Genomic DNA, 16240 nt, shown 5'->3' on the forward strand with positions numbered 1-16240 from the left:
AGAGCCATCCTACTGCAGGCGATGTACCGTACGGATTATCAAGTCGCGTATGCTTGGAGCATGTGGTTGCCAAGAATGCAGATGCAGACCTGTGGCTACAGAACTTAAAAGCGATGATAGCGTGACAATTCTGTATGCCAATTTGACTAGTTATGCGTCCTGATTTGAGTTATTTTGGTGTTGAGTTGCAGTCACGATGGGACCGGGCCACGGAACCGCATCCCGCTGTTTCTTGGAGTTCAGATTGCTTGGTGGTTTAGACTATCCAATGCGCCGGAGGTAGCAACACGAAACATCAGCCCAGCCTGATTCTTTGTTGGCGTTGCTTGCCCATTGCAGTCCGGATGAGGGCTGGCTCTGACAAACAAAGCTCCAGAATGACTACTGACATACTCCCACCCCTCGACTTGATGGGTAGCTCCAAATGACATCTAAACCACTGGCCTTCACAGCGATTTCCGCTTACTGCACGATCGAAATGAGCTATTGTAGTTGCACATAATGCCATGATTATTTTGCTGGCGTGCATTTGACACCATTTTCGGTTGTATAGTAGAGTCTGTCCCTGTTGATGTCTGTAGTTGCTTCATCGTTCATGGCTATCATGCCTAAACCATCTATGTATGTAGTTTGGACATGACAAGGGCGTATTCGGAGTGGTGTGCCATGACGGTGCTGTCTGGAGCAGCGCAGATTTCCGATACATAATTATCGAGCTGTGGGATGCCAAGCTGTACTCCGTATTGTATGCACATACTATTTATTGCATCTGAGACGCCCCAAACTTGTCCCAATGCCGGCTATATCATGTTTCTGCATGCAATAGGTGGTGAGGTGCTTCTGTGCTACTCGTGGTTGGGCAGGTCTGAGCATGGCGGGCGTATTTCGGAATCCTAAGGACCAAGCAGGCTCGAATATGGGATAACAGCGCACTAATACTTCACACAAGGACCAGATACAAAATCGGAGAAAGGGCATACAATGGCCCCTAGGCCGTAACCAGCTGCAAGTTTTGAAGCAGGGCGGCAATTATCGTACCAGGCAGTTCAACGGCATGTACGGAGTATGTACATGCAGTATGCACGTCTCACTTTCGTTCCAGGGGCACGTGCAGAGCCATGATGACTGGTGACGAAGAACAAAACGAGCTGGCTCATCAACTTGGCGATTGCACGGCGTGCAACGTAGCGGCCGGGTGCTCTGGGAAGCAGTCAGGACTCAGGAACCTCGAGATGCAGATGCCTGTTTTCTATTCAACGATGGCCCCGGGAGATGACACTTACAAGTCCAGAAATTAGCCTTGACGACGTTTCCGTGGCATTTGGCTTGCGTACATTGTAGTACTACTACCCAGGTGCCTAGGGTTGACCAACCGGGCACTCTGTACTCCGTAGATTGGCATTGTAAAGTGACTAGCTGGCCATGAGACAGAAACTTGATTGTGAGATGCGCCTCTGAACAGCCAATGACCAACGATAGTAGGCGACACAAAACGATATCTGCGGCAGGAGCACCTGACATCTGGACGCTTGGAACGAGGAAAGTGCTGCAAGTGCAGTAGGCACCTAGCTAGGTAGGTACAACCTTACTGTACTCCGTAGTTTACATGCAGTCAACCACCACCTACTCCGGCCCAGCTGTGGTAGTTTCTCAAGCCTCCACATTTATTCAGCTTCGCCTTCTCGGCGCAATTATTTCCATCATCACACAGCCGCCCAAAAAGCAACGGTGCCTGCGTATTTTCAGAACGGGCACCGTGGTTTCAGTACGAATGGTAGACTGTACGGAGTACTCCGTACTTACAATGTATGTTTGTATGCACGTACATATGTTTTCGAATTAAACGGCCACAACCGATGCCCCTGGCAGCCCGTTTGGAAATTTCTGCTCTGATAACTCTCCGTATGTATGTATGTACATTGTACATACATATGTACAGACCCCGTACGGAGTACTCCGTACTGTATTCCGGCTCGTTGAACACTTGGAAATCGTTTTGGTGCCCTTGTCTGGTGCCCTTGTCTGGCTCCTCATTAGCCCCTCCCAATCACCAGTTGCTAGTCATCAATGAGTTGCGGCATCCTTGCATCCATGCCTCGCATCCTTGTTTAGCCTACTGAGCGACGAGGCTGGTTACTACCCACAAGACTTGGCCCCTTTGAGACCCTTGGCCGTTTTTCCAGGCATGGGGGCGAGTGGTGCCCTTTTTCCTTCTTGTTTCTGGGGCTCGGGCTAACCAGGGATTGCACAGACGAGAAGATACCCGACTGACTGGCTTCGCCATCCTGGCCAAGGCGGGCCAGCTTGCGGCGGCGTACCGTTGGCCAGTTGCTGACGATGGAAGCACCAGACCTCCTCCTAGCCATTACACTAGCGCCTCATGAACACTCTGAGGGATGAAGCTGACTCTCGTGCTCCGTACTCCGTACCTGTGAGCTCTGTGTGCGTGGCTGTTGGCCAATCTCGCTGTTGCAGACAAACACGCAGGGTCCGCGAGTCTGCGAGTACGGAGTAGTGCGCCGCGTATTGATTCGTGCCGCGGCCGCCACTCGACGACAAGTCATTGTTCGATTGGCAGACTGCTCTCTTGAAGTGCGCATCCTGGATCTCAAATTTCAACTCCGTACGCAGCGCACTACTACTACTAGTAGCACTAGTAATAAGTCAAGTACTCCGTACGTGCTCGGGAAATCCGGTCCCCGGCACAAGGCTGGGAACGACCACAAACAGCCCTGGTCAGGCTTGTTCCTTGTCCGTTTCCCTGCGCCGTTGGTGTTCTGTACAGAGTACCTTTCTCGTGCCTCTGTCATCGTTGACCTTGGGAGTTTTTGCCTCTCTGCCCCTGGCTGGTTCCTTTTTCTGTCGACAAATGGTATATGTACAGCCTGTTCAACATCTTTACGTCGTGGCCTATTCTACTGCTTCCTTTCGCCCCCCGCCTCGTCCATCTCCCTCCCCCTCCTTTTGCAATTGAGGTATTCTGGCTTTTGTACGGAGTATTCCGCACGCCTCTCTCACTCGACTCGAGAGTTCGCTCGGGCCTGTCGTGTCTGTGTCCTTTTCAGCGGGGCAACTTTGAACCACTCAGAAGTTGAGAAGAGGACCCTTAGTCTCCGTGTCTCGGGTGAGACTCAAGGACTACATGCCATTATTGCACGGCGAATCTTGTTTGCAAGTACCGAGTTGATTCATGGCAAAGACGGGCCTGTGTCTTTGACAGGCAGCAAGCTCCAGCAGCTCAATCAACATTGGACGTCCCATGACGAATCGGGCCTGTGCGCGCAAAAGCAACAAGTTGTTCGAATATCCACGGACAGACACCCCTTTTCATTGACCAAACCGGCAATATCGCTACCAATTTCGTTTTTTTGCTCTCTAATAATACTTGTTAACTCAGCGGAGTTCAGGGATAAACAGTTGACAACCAATGCTGCAAGACACCTTCGACCTGTGTTTCTGGACAGAAACTTGAGGCTCCTCTGCAAGTAGTAGAGCAACCGCGGCATTTTCCCTCGACGACTCTCATCGGCTCTCTAGAATTTGTCGCCGCAACATTTTCATTAAAACCAACCATTTTACGAAGCAAGGCGCTCTAGCGTTTCTCTCTCTCTTTGAATACCCTTACTTCGCCAGTTGCCGCTTGTCTGCTGCTCCTCGAAAGCTTTCATTCAAATCCTTGCGCCCCCCCATCATGCACCGGACGTCTCCGCCATCTTCAGCGTAGCATTGTTGATACAGGGACTTGAAACACCACATCCTAGGATTCTGTGACACGGAACCAAACGAACTCTCCCCCGTTGCCCGCTCTAGCGCAAGCTTTCGTCTGCTTGGATTGCCTTTGCGTTCACACCCGCGATTGAAGTAATAGACATCATTCTCGGCGTGTTGTTCCCCTGCTGCCCGCCAAGTCAACTGCAACTCTGAACCCCCGTTCTATCATCTTCAAAGCAATAGCGTATTCGCGCATTAGCTCATTACTTGGCTAGCCTATTCTAGCACTTGTCCCCAAGCCTCTAGCACCACCGAGTATATATCTCCATGTTTAGTCGAATTCGAAAATACCAACGGAATTCAAAACATAGCCTCGGCTTCCAAAATTATAACGGGGGAGATTCGGATTTCGCATCTCGCCTCGCTACTTTAGACCCAATAGGCTCTAGTCTTCCATCTGCGTCTCGGTCTGGAGTTCACACAGGCTCAGCGCCTGTCGCAGGCGAAGATTTTCTGCCTCAGCAAGGTACGAACAATTACCACTTCTTTGTTTAACCATTAGTCGAGGCAGCTTGGCGTGAACTTTCCGGCCTGGCATTAGTACCTTGGAAGCCAACATCGCTGACTGCTATCGTTAATAGGAGCTGAAAATAGATCGCACCCAACTACGATACTAGGCAGTAGGAGCCGCCGACGAGGCTCGGACGGGTCGATCAGCTCAACCGCCAGGGCACTACCTCGAAGAGTAGGCGCCATCGACAACAACGTCATGGCAAGCACCGCTGATAGAAGCCGCCTACGGCGCGAAAGAACATTTGTCGGAAGTGAATGTGCGGTTTGCGAAGAGCCTCTAGAGCACACCCTCCAGGGCGAGCGTATCTTGCAGTTTTCCTGCTCCCACGTTTCCCATGAAGCATGCTTCTACGAATATATCCGCGAACTTGACGGGCAATACTGCCCGACTTGCGAAGCACCGCTGCATCTTGACACTAGCCGAGGCGGCAACGTTGTTGACATTAGTTCGTCTCCCAAGATAGCGAACGATTTGGAACTGGGCACTAACTCGGAGGTAGACAAAATCAGCAACCTTGTACGAACCGCGGGAAGCGATACAAGATCTACGCCTACACCAACTCCGGCTTGGGACAGCCAAACAGTACGACCACCAAGCGTTGACAGCTCTCAGAGAAAACCCCATTCTCAGCAGCCGAGCAGCCTTGGACGAGATAGCGGGACACGAGGAAGCCACCGTGACAGCCGAGACGCAGCACTGTCTGATCGGTACAGCTCTTCTAGACATGCCCGAAGCGATAGCGAAGTCACTGGGGTGGCCTCGTCTGGCGGGTATCCCGAAACGATGCAGAGTACACCTTGGCGGCATGATTATGATGTGCAAGCGATGGAAACAACTCCCGGCAGTCCGCGTACTATCTCTCGAAATCCAATTCCTTCTCCAACCGTTACAGTTCGATCAGAGTTTCCTACCATCAATCGTTCTCGACAACAGCAGACCCTTACTTGTTTGGTCACGGTGGAGGTTGCGGATAACAAATGGAAGCCTGATCCGGAGGACATCGGTTCGTCGCCGCATCTAGCACAACAAGTTAGTTCTAAGATTGATGAGATTGCGACACGGGTGGTGACACCTACGCCAAGCGTCCCGAGGTTTATTCCTTACGAGTCTCCTGAGGTTCTGGAGGAGATGACGGAGAATTTGCGAAACCGTGTTGACAACTGGCATGGCTTGGATTTCAGCAGGTAAGTTACTGTCTCTGTGCCTTATCAGACAGGGCAAGGATAGCGGCCTTCTACAGTCTGGTGCTAGTGACTTGACGGGAAACTAATAGTTGACGTCTAGATTCGGCCAGCTAAGGTTGTATGGCACTTTACGAGTTGGTAAAGACAAGGTTTCGTGGCAGGAACTCGAATGCTACCTGTTTGCCGAGATGCTTATCTGTGTGAAGGAGAAAAAGCTACCTCCTCAAGCTGTCACGCAGTGGGATGACGATGGTGCTCCTAGAAAGGCAACACGCTGTACACTCAAGGGCAGTATTCTTATCAAAAAGCATCTGAATGAAGTGTCCGAAACAGGGACCATTGATGAGAATGTCTTGACTCTTAGTCTCTCTGTCGCCGAACTGCCGCAATTTCACCTCCGCTTCGACAACAGAAACCAGCTTAAGCTGTGGAATCAAGCACTTTTGGATCTGAATGCCGTCGAAAATTCTCTTTTTCGAAGCCCCGAGTTTGATCGTGGCGAGGTGTCTGAAGGGGACGAGGAAGTGGAGTGGCAACGATCACGGCCACAGAGGGTCTCCTCTACCGCCTCGTCATGGGGACCGAAATCCGTCACCACTGCACCTACAGAGTATACCAACTTCGCAGTCAAGACACCATATCATCCGTATTCCCTGGTGCATGTCCCAATTGATGTGGTAGTGGTTGTTCCAATATCCTCGTCAATGCAAGGTGTCAAGATCAACCTTGTTCGCGACGCGTTGAAATTCATGGTCAACACTCTTGGCGAGCGAGATCGCATGGGGCTCGTTACGTTCGGGTCTGGGGGAGGCGGAGTGCCTATTGTCGGGATGACCACAAAGGCGTGGCCAGGCTGGACCAATATCCTTTCTTCAATCAAGCCTGTTGGTCAGAAGAGTCATCGTGCCGACGTTGTTGAAGGCGCAAACGTCGCCATGGATCTGCTTATGCAACGCAAGCATAACAACCCCATTGCATCAATTATGCTTATCAGCGATGCGTCAACAGCGGATGCTGACTCGGTTGATTTTGTAGTGTCTCGAGCGGAGGCTGCCAAGTAAGTAACAATCTGTCCCACTTGCACGCATTCATTCATGATCGAAATATGATGGTTGGACTAATGGGATATCTAGAATCACCATTCATTCTTTTGGATTAGGGATGACTCACAAACCTGACACCATGATTGAATTATCTACGAAGACAAAGGCATCCTACACCTATGTGAAAGACTGGATGATGCTACGAGAATGTCTCGCTGGCTGCTTGGGATCGATGCAGTCCCTATCCCATCAAAATGTCAAACTGAAACTGAAGCTCCCAGAAGGCTCACCTGCCAAATTCCACAAGATTAGCGGAGCCCTACAAATGACCAAGAGAGCCAGTGGTCGTGATGCAGAAGCCGCTCTAGGCGACCTCAGATTTGGCGACAAGCGAGATATTCTCGTTCAACTTGTCATTATGCCAGACAGCACGTCCCAAGAGCAACTCCCACAAGACCCGTGGGATAACATCGTGTCCGGATTGGAGGCGCTCGGTGGTTCGGTAGAGAACGATGCAGAGCGAACACTATCCGTTGAAGAGGTACCGTTGGTTCAGGCGGACTTGAGCTGGGGTGATATTCTCCGTGAGGGTACTCTTCAACACATGCCACGGCCATCCCTTCTAGCAATCACTATGCTGCCTCCAAGCTCCAGCCAGAAGAAGGCTTGGCATAACTCCCCACCGATTCCACCACATCCTAGCATTGTCCAGCGCCGTATGGAGCTGCTGACGTCGGACATGCTTACGCGGGCACTGACCTTGGTAAGCCGTGGCCAGCACGACCGCGCCCATACCTTGTTGAGCGAAACGAGATCTATTCTCAAGGGTTTGGGTAAAGGCGGACTGCCTCCAGTGCCCTCTCCACCGAATAAACCTAGTCCGACAACAACACATCCAGGCAACGAGTCGTCGCCCAATCCAGCTGGAACCCCTGACCGGAAGCGCAGCCCATCTCCTCCTACCTCCGCCACCTCTTCTGGCGGAAATGGCTATCCGGCAACTCAGATCGCCCGAAGTCGCTCTAACGATGGTCTTGGACTTGGCAGTGGTATAGATCCAGGCACGGTGGCTGCTTTGGATATTGAATTGGAGAGCAGTTTGGAGTGGATCAACCACCCAGCCGTCTTTGGACGGGACAGCCGCAAGGCTGTTCTGCAGGCTATTGGAGTTATCAGCTCGCAGCGTGCGTTCACTTTTCGAACGCCGATTGAGACCCTCTGGTCTGGCCGCGTGAGTGGTATCCGGCGCCTTGCTGATAAGAGCAGGGAGTGGCGAGAGGAAGGCGGAGGCGAAGGTGGCATCATGGAGGAGGCATAGCTGCCGGTATCTACATTCCCGGCGGTGTGCTCTCAGACGTCAATTGCTACCCTTTCCCTTGTTTGCCCTTCGTCAATTCCACTTTGTAATGTTTAACATGGCAATGGTGGCCGCTCTCTGGTTGGAGGTAGCTGGTCCCATCACACCGTTTCGTTATTTTCATTTCTTACGCCTTGACGTTTTATGACAGTCCACAACTTCACAATCTTTGAAACCGGTGTGCTTTATAGCACCCACAGGCCGAACTCGAATACAGATGTCTCATAACACATCTACCCGACCAGGTCAAATATACCATTCTCTACGTCAACATCATGTCGCATGCCGCACAAAAAAGCTACATCTATTTCAACCCTTTCTACTATACCCCTCGCGCCCCCAGAAATTTGTAGCGGCGTGCTGTCTTGGCTATCTTGTTTTCCTTTTTGAGGTTTTATTCTTTTGAATATATTACACTACGACAACCTTGCTTCTTAGGACTCGCACAGACCATAGGATTCCTTAGCAATCGGCTCTGAGCTTCTCTAATATGGCCAATGTTTTGCCCCTTTCACAGCAAATAACAGCTCCTGGTCGTGTTTATAGGTTATTATGGCTGGTTCTAACTCACCTGTCGTTTTGTTCGATGATCTCTTTCACCTTCGATAATGTAATACGAGGGATGCTAGGGGACATTTTGGCAGGGAGATAGCAAGATACAGAGCTTGAAGAATACACACACACACACACATACATATATATATATATATATATATCCAGGTATATATAGGCCCTCATATATCATGATATGACGGCGGTGATGCTTTTAGCAAACCTATTGGGAAAATCTAGATAGATGTGTGATGCTGATCTATTATAATCTACGAGTTTCAACCGATATCGCATCTTTTTGGTGGACGCAATAGAATGCAGAGTGGCAATGATTTGATTGGACAATCCCACTGTCTCCTTGTCTATTCATCCATGTTTTCCCTCAAACGATTTTGTTGCGCCATACATATTTCCATTCCCAGATGAGAGAGGGTAGATATCTAAGGTAGATATCTAAGCGACTGCCGCATTTTGTCTCTGGGGACGAACCAACCAGAAACTCCTTCACCTTCTGTAACTTGGAATTGAATTTTTGTTTTACTTTACCTAGCCCATCGCCCAATTTAGTCCTCATCCCAGTTCTGTCATGATACGTGTTAGTAAATTTTTGTAGGAGATATGAAGAGGGCTAGAAACTCACAGGGTTGGGGCCAGGGGGTTTGGGGCCACCAGCCTGTCTTGCGACAATGATCTGGTCGACGGATAAGACGGTGCGGGCGGCTTCGGTGGCGAGCTTGATAGCCCAGGATTTTGAGGTGAGAAGATCGAGTATTCCTTCCGAGTTTGCATCCAGGGTGCCGGTGTTGTCGTTGTTCTAGGGTTGAGAGTGGGTGTAAGACAGCTGCAAGACGTTGAGCTTGTTTGCAATGATTTGAAACTTACCTCTACGTCAACGCCGGTATCGCCATCTTCATTCTTGTGGTGAGCAGCATATAATTTACTCAGAACCTCAGTGGCATCGAGGCCACAGCTTTCTGCCAAGGTGCGAGGAATGACCTCGAATGCTTCACCGTACTTTTTGATGGCATACTGGCTTAGTCCTGGGGTCTTTTCGCCTTGGGCTTGTATTCTGGCGCTTAGTTGAATTTCTGTAGCTCCGGCACCAGGCACGAGGCGAGGATCACGGGTGATGGCCTTGACAACGTTGACACCGTCATCGACGGCGCGCTCTACGTCGTCAAGGTGATTCTGGGTGGCGCCACGAAGGACAAGGGTGGCAGTTCTGGTGACTTCGTCTTCTTGTCTGAAGACGGTGACGCGGTCACCACCAATCTCGAGGGTCTCAACAACGTCAATGTTGCCCATTTCATCAGGCATAGGGGCACCTAGTCGGGCGAGAGGGGTGGCACCGACAACCCGGCATACCCGGCGTAGCTCGAATTTGCTGAGGATTCTGATGCAGAGGATACCGAAACGATTAAGGTAGTGCATGGCTAAATCGCCAACCTTGTCGCCGCAAACAACAACACGGAGGCCAGAGTCATGCAGTTCCTTGATGGCGGTCTCGAGCTTGGCCTCCTCGCCTTTGCTAAAGTCCATCATTTCCTTGGCATTGTGCAGCAGTACAGTGCCCTTGGTCTCGGTCTGGCTGGTATCGATGGGGCAGGTGAAGACGGCAACCTTGGCACGACGGGCCTTCTTGACAGAACCATCGGGTTCCTTGGGGAACACCATACCCTTGACGACTCGGCTCTGCTCCAGGCTACCACCCATGATCTTGACGACGCGGATATTGTCGACGTTGAAGTTGGTAGGGTTTTTCGGCAGAACGGCCAAGACGGCTTCGGCGACGAGATCAGCCAGGAAGTCCTCGTTGCCGTTCTGCTTGCTGGCGATGACGGTTCGAATAGCCTTGCTCAGCTCCTCCTGATCACGGATGTCTTCGACCTTGTCGACGGCAAGCTTCTCGAGCGTCTCGAGGGCAAAGTTCTGTGCCTTTTCGTAGCCCATGACGACGTCTGAGGTTTTGAGGCCCATTCGCAGAAGGTCCTCGGCTTTGCGAAGCAGCTCACCGGCCAAGATAATGACCAGGTTGGTGGCGTCGCCCATCTCGGCTTCCTGCTGCTGACTGGCCATGACGAGGAGTTTGGCGGCGGGGTGGACGACATCGAGCTCCCGGAGAATGGTAGCGGCGTCGGAGGTCAAGATCATCTTCTGAAGGTGGTTGATGACAACCTTGTTGCGGCCGTAGGGGCCAAGAGAGGTCTGGACAGTGGAGGCAATGGCACGGCAGGCGTCGATGTTTCGCAAGACGGCGCCATCTTCGGAATCATAGCTGGTGATGGCCCCCGCATGTTAGCAAAACTTGATGCGGCGGGGTGTTGATGAGAGCGAGGGCATTGGGCGCAGCAACTCACTTGTTGTAGCCTTGCTTGAAGAGGCCCGCGTTGGGGGCATTTGGGATGTTGAGAGACATGGTGGCAAGGCGGTGAGATGTGAGACGTAAGACTAGCAGAGGCTCACCACACTCGGGCTTGCGACGAGTAGAGGCGGCGGCGGTGGTGATGGAGGCGGCAGATTTGTCGTGGTTCTTGTGCTTTCCACTCGAAAGCTCCCCCGTGGAAATGGCCCCGCCAGAAAATCTGTGGTGGTCGAGTGTGGTGCTTGCAGCCTTGGTGGTGGTGGTGGTGGGTGGTTCCTTCCTGCGTTGGTGCTGCATCTGTGGCCCTGGAGGGTCTTTAGTTAATCCGCCTCCACCACATGTGCAGTCAGTCAGTCGCTCATGGAGTCGCCCATGGCGTCCGAATACCGGCATGTCCCGAGCACCCATGTCACCCATGTCACGTCTGGTCCAACTGGAAGGTACACCAGCACCAGCAATGCAGGCATAAACCATTGAACACCACGTCGGCGCTGGGCTTGCGCACATGGGACGTGGGAAAGACCAAGTCGACCAGTTTGACTCCAATGCACCTGTTTGTGCCCTTCTGACGCGCCAATCGTCTCGTCGCATCACAGCCTTGCGTGGCCTCGCTCGCACGCAACCTCAATCGTCATCTCCATCTCATCTCCATCTCATCCTCGTCCTCATCCTCATCCTCATCCTCATCGTCCTGCCTCCTCGTATCCGTCCTCGTCTACTTCCTCACTGCCCACCCACTCGTCCTGCGGCGGCGTCCTTGAAAGCATCTCAGCTCAGCTCTAGCCTCTCCACTGCCTCGTGCCGGTGCTTCTCGACGCCATCACCTCCCGCGCCCCCTTTCTCTCTCTCTCTCTCTGCCCACGCAATTGATTCGGCTTTCCTTGTAAACAATTGGATTCATTTTTTGCTGCTTGGTCATTGCTACCGCTTGCTTTGCTTTTGCATCGCCATCCGTTCGGCCCTCCACCCTCCGATTGTCCGCCTCCCTCGCCCATCATCCATCGCATTAGGACCCGCCCTCGTCGCTCAAACCCAGCGCCTTTCGTATTATTATTACTGTTGTTGCTGCCGCTATGGCGCCGCCATCCAGTGAGTGTTACTGCTCTGCTCCCGTGCCTGCTCGACTGATTCGTCCTTCTCGTCTCTTTCAGGCGAATCAATGGAACATGGGCCATTTCCCATTTCCCATTTTCCATTTTCTGCCCACGGTTGCCGCACACCTCCATCATAGTCCCTCCCGTGTCGCGCTAGTCTGCGCAACACCTTGAGCCTCTTGCTTCTCGACATCCAGCATCCACTTTCCGTTTCTTCCCTTTGGCGCATCGTCAGCTTTCATCAAAACACGCCGCTGTGCCATCGTCACGACAACAGCCGTCATGCCTCCCAAGAGAAAGCTTGCTGACATTGAGCCCGAACCAACAGCCGTTCCTCCCTCGCTGCCTCCCTCCGTCGAAGAGGCTTACCGCCGCAAATGCGTCCAGCTGAAGAATCGGACAAACGAGGTCGAGGATGCCAACGACGCTGCTAGACTACGTCTCGCACGCATAAAACGCCAAGTCGAGAAGTTGAGGATAGAACGGGCCTTTTTGCTTGAACAGCTGGCCAAGCGCACCAGCACCAACGTTGAAGACTCTGAGGGTAGCCCGAGCCCACCACCAACTGTGAGCCTGCCCCGTCTTGACATTTATGTTTGTATAATCTTTTCGGATGTCTTTGCCAAATTTGATGAGCCTCACAACTCTCAATGCCACTCTGGCTGCGTATCGTCTCCCATTCATTTCACATGCTGACGAGCGAGCCCATCAGCCCAAGGACAAGCCGCTGCGCATCAAGCGTGGCCACCGAAAATCTGCCCTCCTCGACCTCGACTCCAAAGCCACCCCCAACAGCTCCTTCAAAGGACCCGCATCACCCTCAGAATCCCAGGCCAAGCGAGGCAGCGCCGACCCCGACGACACCCCTACCAATGGCATCAGCAAGCCATCCAAGCTCCCCAAGAACGCTTTCGAGCTCTACTGTGAGGACGCCCGGCCTATCCTTGAAGCTAAGAGCAAAGATGGCGATGGAGATGGCGATGGCGATGGCGATGGCGACGCTGATGCCGATCTAAACGTTGACGAGGAACTCACCCGCGCGTGGGAAGACCTTCCCGACGCCGACAAGGAAGAGTACGAGACTAAGTTTGAAGAGCTCTCCAAGAAGGCGGACGAGAAGGACGACGAGGACGAGGACAAAGACGGGACTGAAGATACGCCCGAGAAGGAAGAAAAGGCCGGGGACGCTGATAAGCCCGAAACTCAAGACGAAGATGTCGAAATGACCAATTATGACACAGAGGATCAGGATCAGGATCAAGATGCAGATCAGGATGGGGAGACACGGATGGAGAAGGATGGGGATGATTAAACTGCTAGACATGGAGAGGAGGAGATGGGGGCATTTGGACAAAAAAGTCAGTGCGGGGAGTTTTTCGGTCTCTTCATTTTGTATGGTTAAACATACAAGGGGCGTTTGTTTTTGCTTGTATGAAATGTCGACGGGTTAATATGGTCAACAAGATATACATAGATATTTAAAATAGCTTTGTGCCATGGGTTTGTATTGATCCCATCCGTTTACTCAGATGTAAAAGCAGCAGGGTATTCCGTGTGCCTTGCAAGTAATAAATGCGTGTTTCCTACCTATGCCCAAATGTTTTGGAAACTCCATTCCACCACTGGTATTGTAACATGAAGAACGGAGAATAAAAAGAAGAGAATAAACATGAAATATACATCTCTCTCCCAGCGGTCGTAGACTTGTCTAACATGGTCCTAGCAGATGAAGTAGACAATGGCATGGAACAGCGGCATGCTGCCTAATTTCCCGAATATCCAAGGCACTAGAATACAGCATATACCAAAAGAAATTACATGTCGCCTGCCCACACATCGACAGCAATATTGATACATGCGACAAAGATTTCCATGGCAATCAGTATAATAACTGGCGATATATTAGCACATTTCGAACAAGTTGAAAAAAAAAACACCAGGGAGAAGAAAAGGGGACAAGCAACTTACCAATCCACTCGAGCTTCTCGCCGTGACCATGACTCAACTGGTCCTTGAGCACGGCCAACAGGTCGGCAATAACGTCGAGTCTCTCATTCAACAGGCCCACGCGCTGATCCATTTCCAGATAGCTCCTCACTGCTTGGTACACAGGTTCGAGCTGAGGCTCTACCCAGAAGAGTTCGGGGGTGTCAAGGACGGAGCCATTGAGGTGGATTGCGATGCGGAGGATGAAGAGGTCGCCTATTTGCATGTTGATTTGTTTCCGGGAGAGATTAATTTTGCCGGTGAGGGCGATGTGGGCGGGTATGTCTTTGCAGGTGTCGACGGTGGTAGCTATTAGTTCTTCGTACAGGGACGTCTGAATTACTGCAGTTAGCATCGAGCTGTGTGGTTGCGGTGGGTGTTGGATGATGGACAGAGGACATGGGGTAGTCAGCAGTACCTTGACGCTTTGTGCGAGTGCGTGAGATATAGCCAGCTTGATCATGTAGTTGTTCCTGTCTCTTAATGTGATGAAATCGTTGTATATGCGAGCCTGGTACTCGCGGGTATAGTAAAAGTTGAAGAGCTCAGTCTCTATGTCGTCTGGCGCCAGCTTTTCTAGCTCGAATTTGGCCAGCTCTTTGAGGAACTTGGCCTCTTGTGATGCCGTCATGCCCCATATGACCACGACCCCGTAGTCAAACAGAAATACTTCAGGGGTGTGAACTTGGGTATCAAAATCCAAGATGTCGTCTGCCGCGGGCGCTTCTTCTGTGACGGCTGGTCCCAGCAGGCTTTCATTGCCTAAATGACTGGGATCGGGAATATTGTTGGCAGAGGACTCGTCAGCGTAGCCGGAGTCATGGTTTTGCAAACCAAGAGTTTGATGGCGCTGGACCTCGTCTTCCATGATCTCGCTGCCGGTTGAGTGGCGCCGCAGGTAGCTCCGGACTGGGTCCTGGTGAATTCTGGTGGGTTTGGTGTAGGAGTAGGGAGTATAGATGCATTCGTCGATGATTTTGGGGTTGGCACCACGCGCTTTGCCCCGACCCTTGAGGAAGCGCATTAATGAGTCCATCTGGTACTTGTCGGCGGTACAATAGGCCGTGACCCGGGGTAATCGATCGCGGTCGCTTTTGCCGAGTCTCGCAGCGTCTCTCCTCGCAGTGGGATCCTTAATTCTCGTGTACTGAGAGTAAACATCTCGGCCGCTCTCTTCATCTTCACCATCTTCAATGTCGGGGTTTGGTAAGAGCTTCAGCTTCTCCGTCTTCTTGGTACTTCGCTGCGGCCCAATCTTGGAGCCGAGGTATGGTTGAGCAGTGGTGGTGGTGGTGGGTATGGTGACGCTGCCGTGACTATTGCGCCTTTTGAGCTTGTTGTTCAATGCGGTGAGGACGGGCGGGCTGACACGAGGTGGCCCGGGAGGAAGGTTGCTGCTGGCGGATGCAGCGCTGCTCCGAGAGGAATAGGACTCGGGTTCGAAGGTCTTGGTAACGGGGTCGGGGCAAAAGGTGACGGTTCGAGCGTTTCGGGGCCGGGGATCGGAAGTAGGAGGCGTGGTAGGAATCAGGGGTGTGTTTTCGCTGATGACTTGGGGCTCCATGATGACGGGCCAGGATGATCAAAGGTTGGCTGGGTAGGGGCCCTTTTGAATCGGAGTTTATTGAGCAGCAAGCAGGTTGCTGTGATGGCGGATGCAGGAGCTCGGCTCGGGTGGTGCGGCCGACGGCAAAGGTTATTGCTGGATGAGATGGAGCGTCATAGTAAAGGGAGGAGCAAAACCATGCAATTGCATTCGGATGCTGTGAGTTGAGGCAAACAGGGACCAAGGCAGAGAGGCACAGGGCGGCGGTGGTGGTTGATGGAAGATGGCGTCTGCAGCAAGTCGTCATGAGATTTTTCGAATGGAGTTTGTACTCCGTAGACTGTCAATAATGAATGAATGACGGCGGCAGCTTGCGAGGTCTGTTCCCAATTCGGCCAAGAGTGGACAGCGGCGGGAGGCCCGTGCATGTACATGGTACTACGTACTGTATGTACATGCTTGTATGTGGCAGCAGACAGTCAAGTGAAGATGATACTTACTTAAGTACATTAAGCTAGGTGCCTACCTTAAGTAGGTAGATACTTACTTAAGTAAGAGGTATGTACGTTAAAGTCGCGGAGTGATGGTGACACACCGAGGCTTTGGCCGTCTAAACTTTGGCAAGGAAGCGCTGCGGTTGTTCGCCCTGGCTGAAAGGCAACATTGAAACAAGACGGACTTGGTTAATTAGAGCGCAGTGGCTCGCGGCATTCGTAGACGGTCTTGAGGCTACGGCAAGGGCTATGAGTTCAAGGTTCCAAGGTACATGGCGAGGTACTCGGCTTGACAGGCGCGTGAGGGCATCAAGGTACCAGTTGACCTCAGCATTTG

The 16240-nt window shown here is 51.9% G+C and overlaps 4 protein-coding genes across 4 annotated transcripts; 2 read left to right on the forward strand and 2 right to left on the reverse strand.

Annotated features, from left to right (window-relative positions):
* Positions 1-4480: 4480 nt before the first annotated feature.
* Positions 4481-7830, forward strand: G6M90_00g014050 (uncharacterized protein; the record flags this gene model as incomplete). Its single annotated transcript, XM_014693631.1, has 3 exons — positions 4481-5469; positions 5570-6526; positions 6603-7830. The coding sequence occupies 3 exons, from the start codon at positions 4481-4483 to the stop codon at positions 7828-7830; spliced, it is 3174 nt and encodes a 1057-aa protein (XP_014549117.1).
* Positions 7831-8984: 1154 nt separating this feature from the next.
* G6M90_00g014060 (uncharacterized protein) lies at positions 8985-11080 on the reverse strand (the record flags this gene model as incomplete). The annotated part of the gene is made up of 4 exons (XM_014693630.1): positions 8985-9002; positions 9062-9235; positions 9304-10696; positions 10779-11080. 4 exons carry the CDS (start codon positions 11078-11080, stop codon positions 8985-8987), a joined length of 1887 nt encoding a protein of 628 aa, XP_014549116.1.
* A 1079-nt stretch (positions 11081-12159) lies between these two features.
* On the forward strand, positions 12160-13189 carry G6M90_00g014070 (uncharacterized protein; the record flags this gene model as incomplete). Its single annotated transcript, XM_014693629.1, has 2 exons — positions 12160-12444; positions 12590-13189. 2 exons carry the CDS (start codon positions 12160-12162, stop codon positions 13187-13189), a joined length of 885 nt encoding a protein of 294 aa, XP_014549115.1.
* A 502-nt stretch (positions 13190-13691) lies between these two features.
* Positions 13692-15427, reverse strand: sif2 (Sad1-interacting factor 2; the record flags this gene model as incomplete). Its single annotated transcript, XM_014693628.1, has 3 exons — positions 13692-13768; positions 13846-14197; positions 14282-15427. The coding sequence occupies 3 exons, from the start codon at positions 15425-15427 to the stop codon at positions 13692-13694; spliced, it is 1575 nt and encodes a 524-aa protein (XP_014549114.1).
* Between the last annotated feature and the right edge of the window lie 813 nt (positions 15428-16240).

Source organism: Metarhizium brunneum, chromosome 1, assembly GCF_013426205.1.
Source record: "Metarhizium brunneum chromosome 1, complete sequence".
NCBI lineage: Eukaryota > Fungi > Ascomycota > Sordariomycetes > Hypocreales > Clavicipitaceae > Metarhizium > Metarhizium brunneum.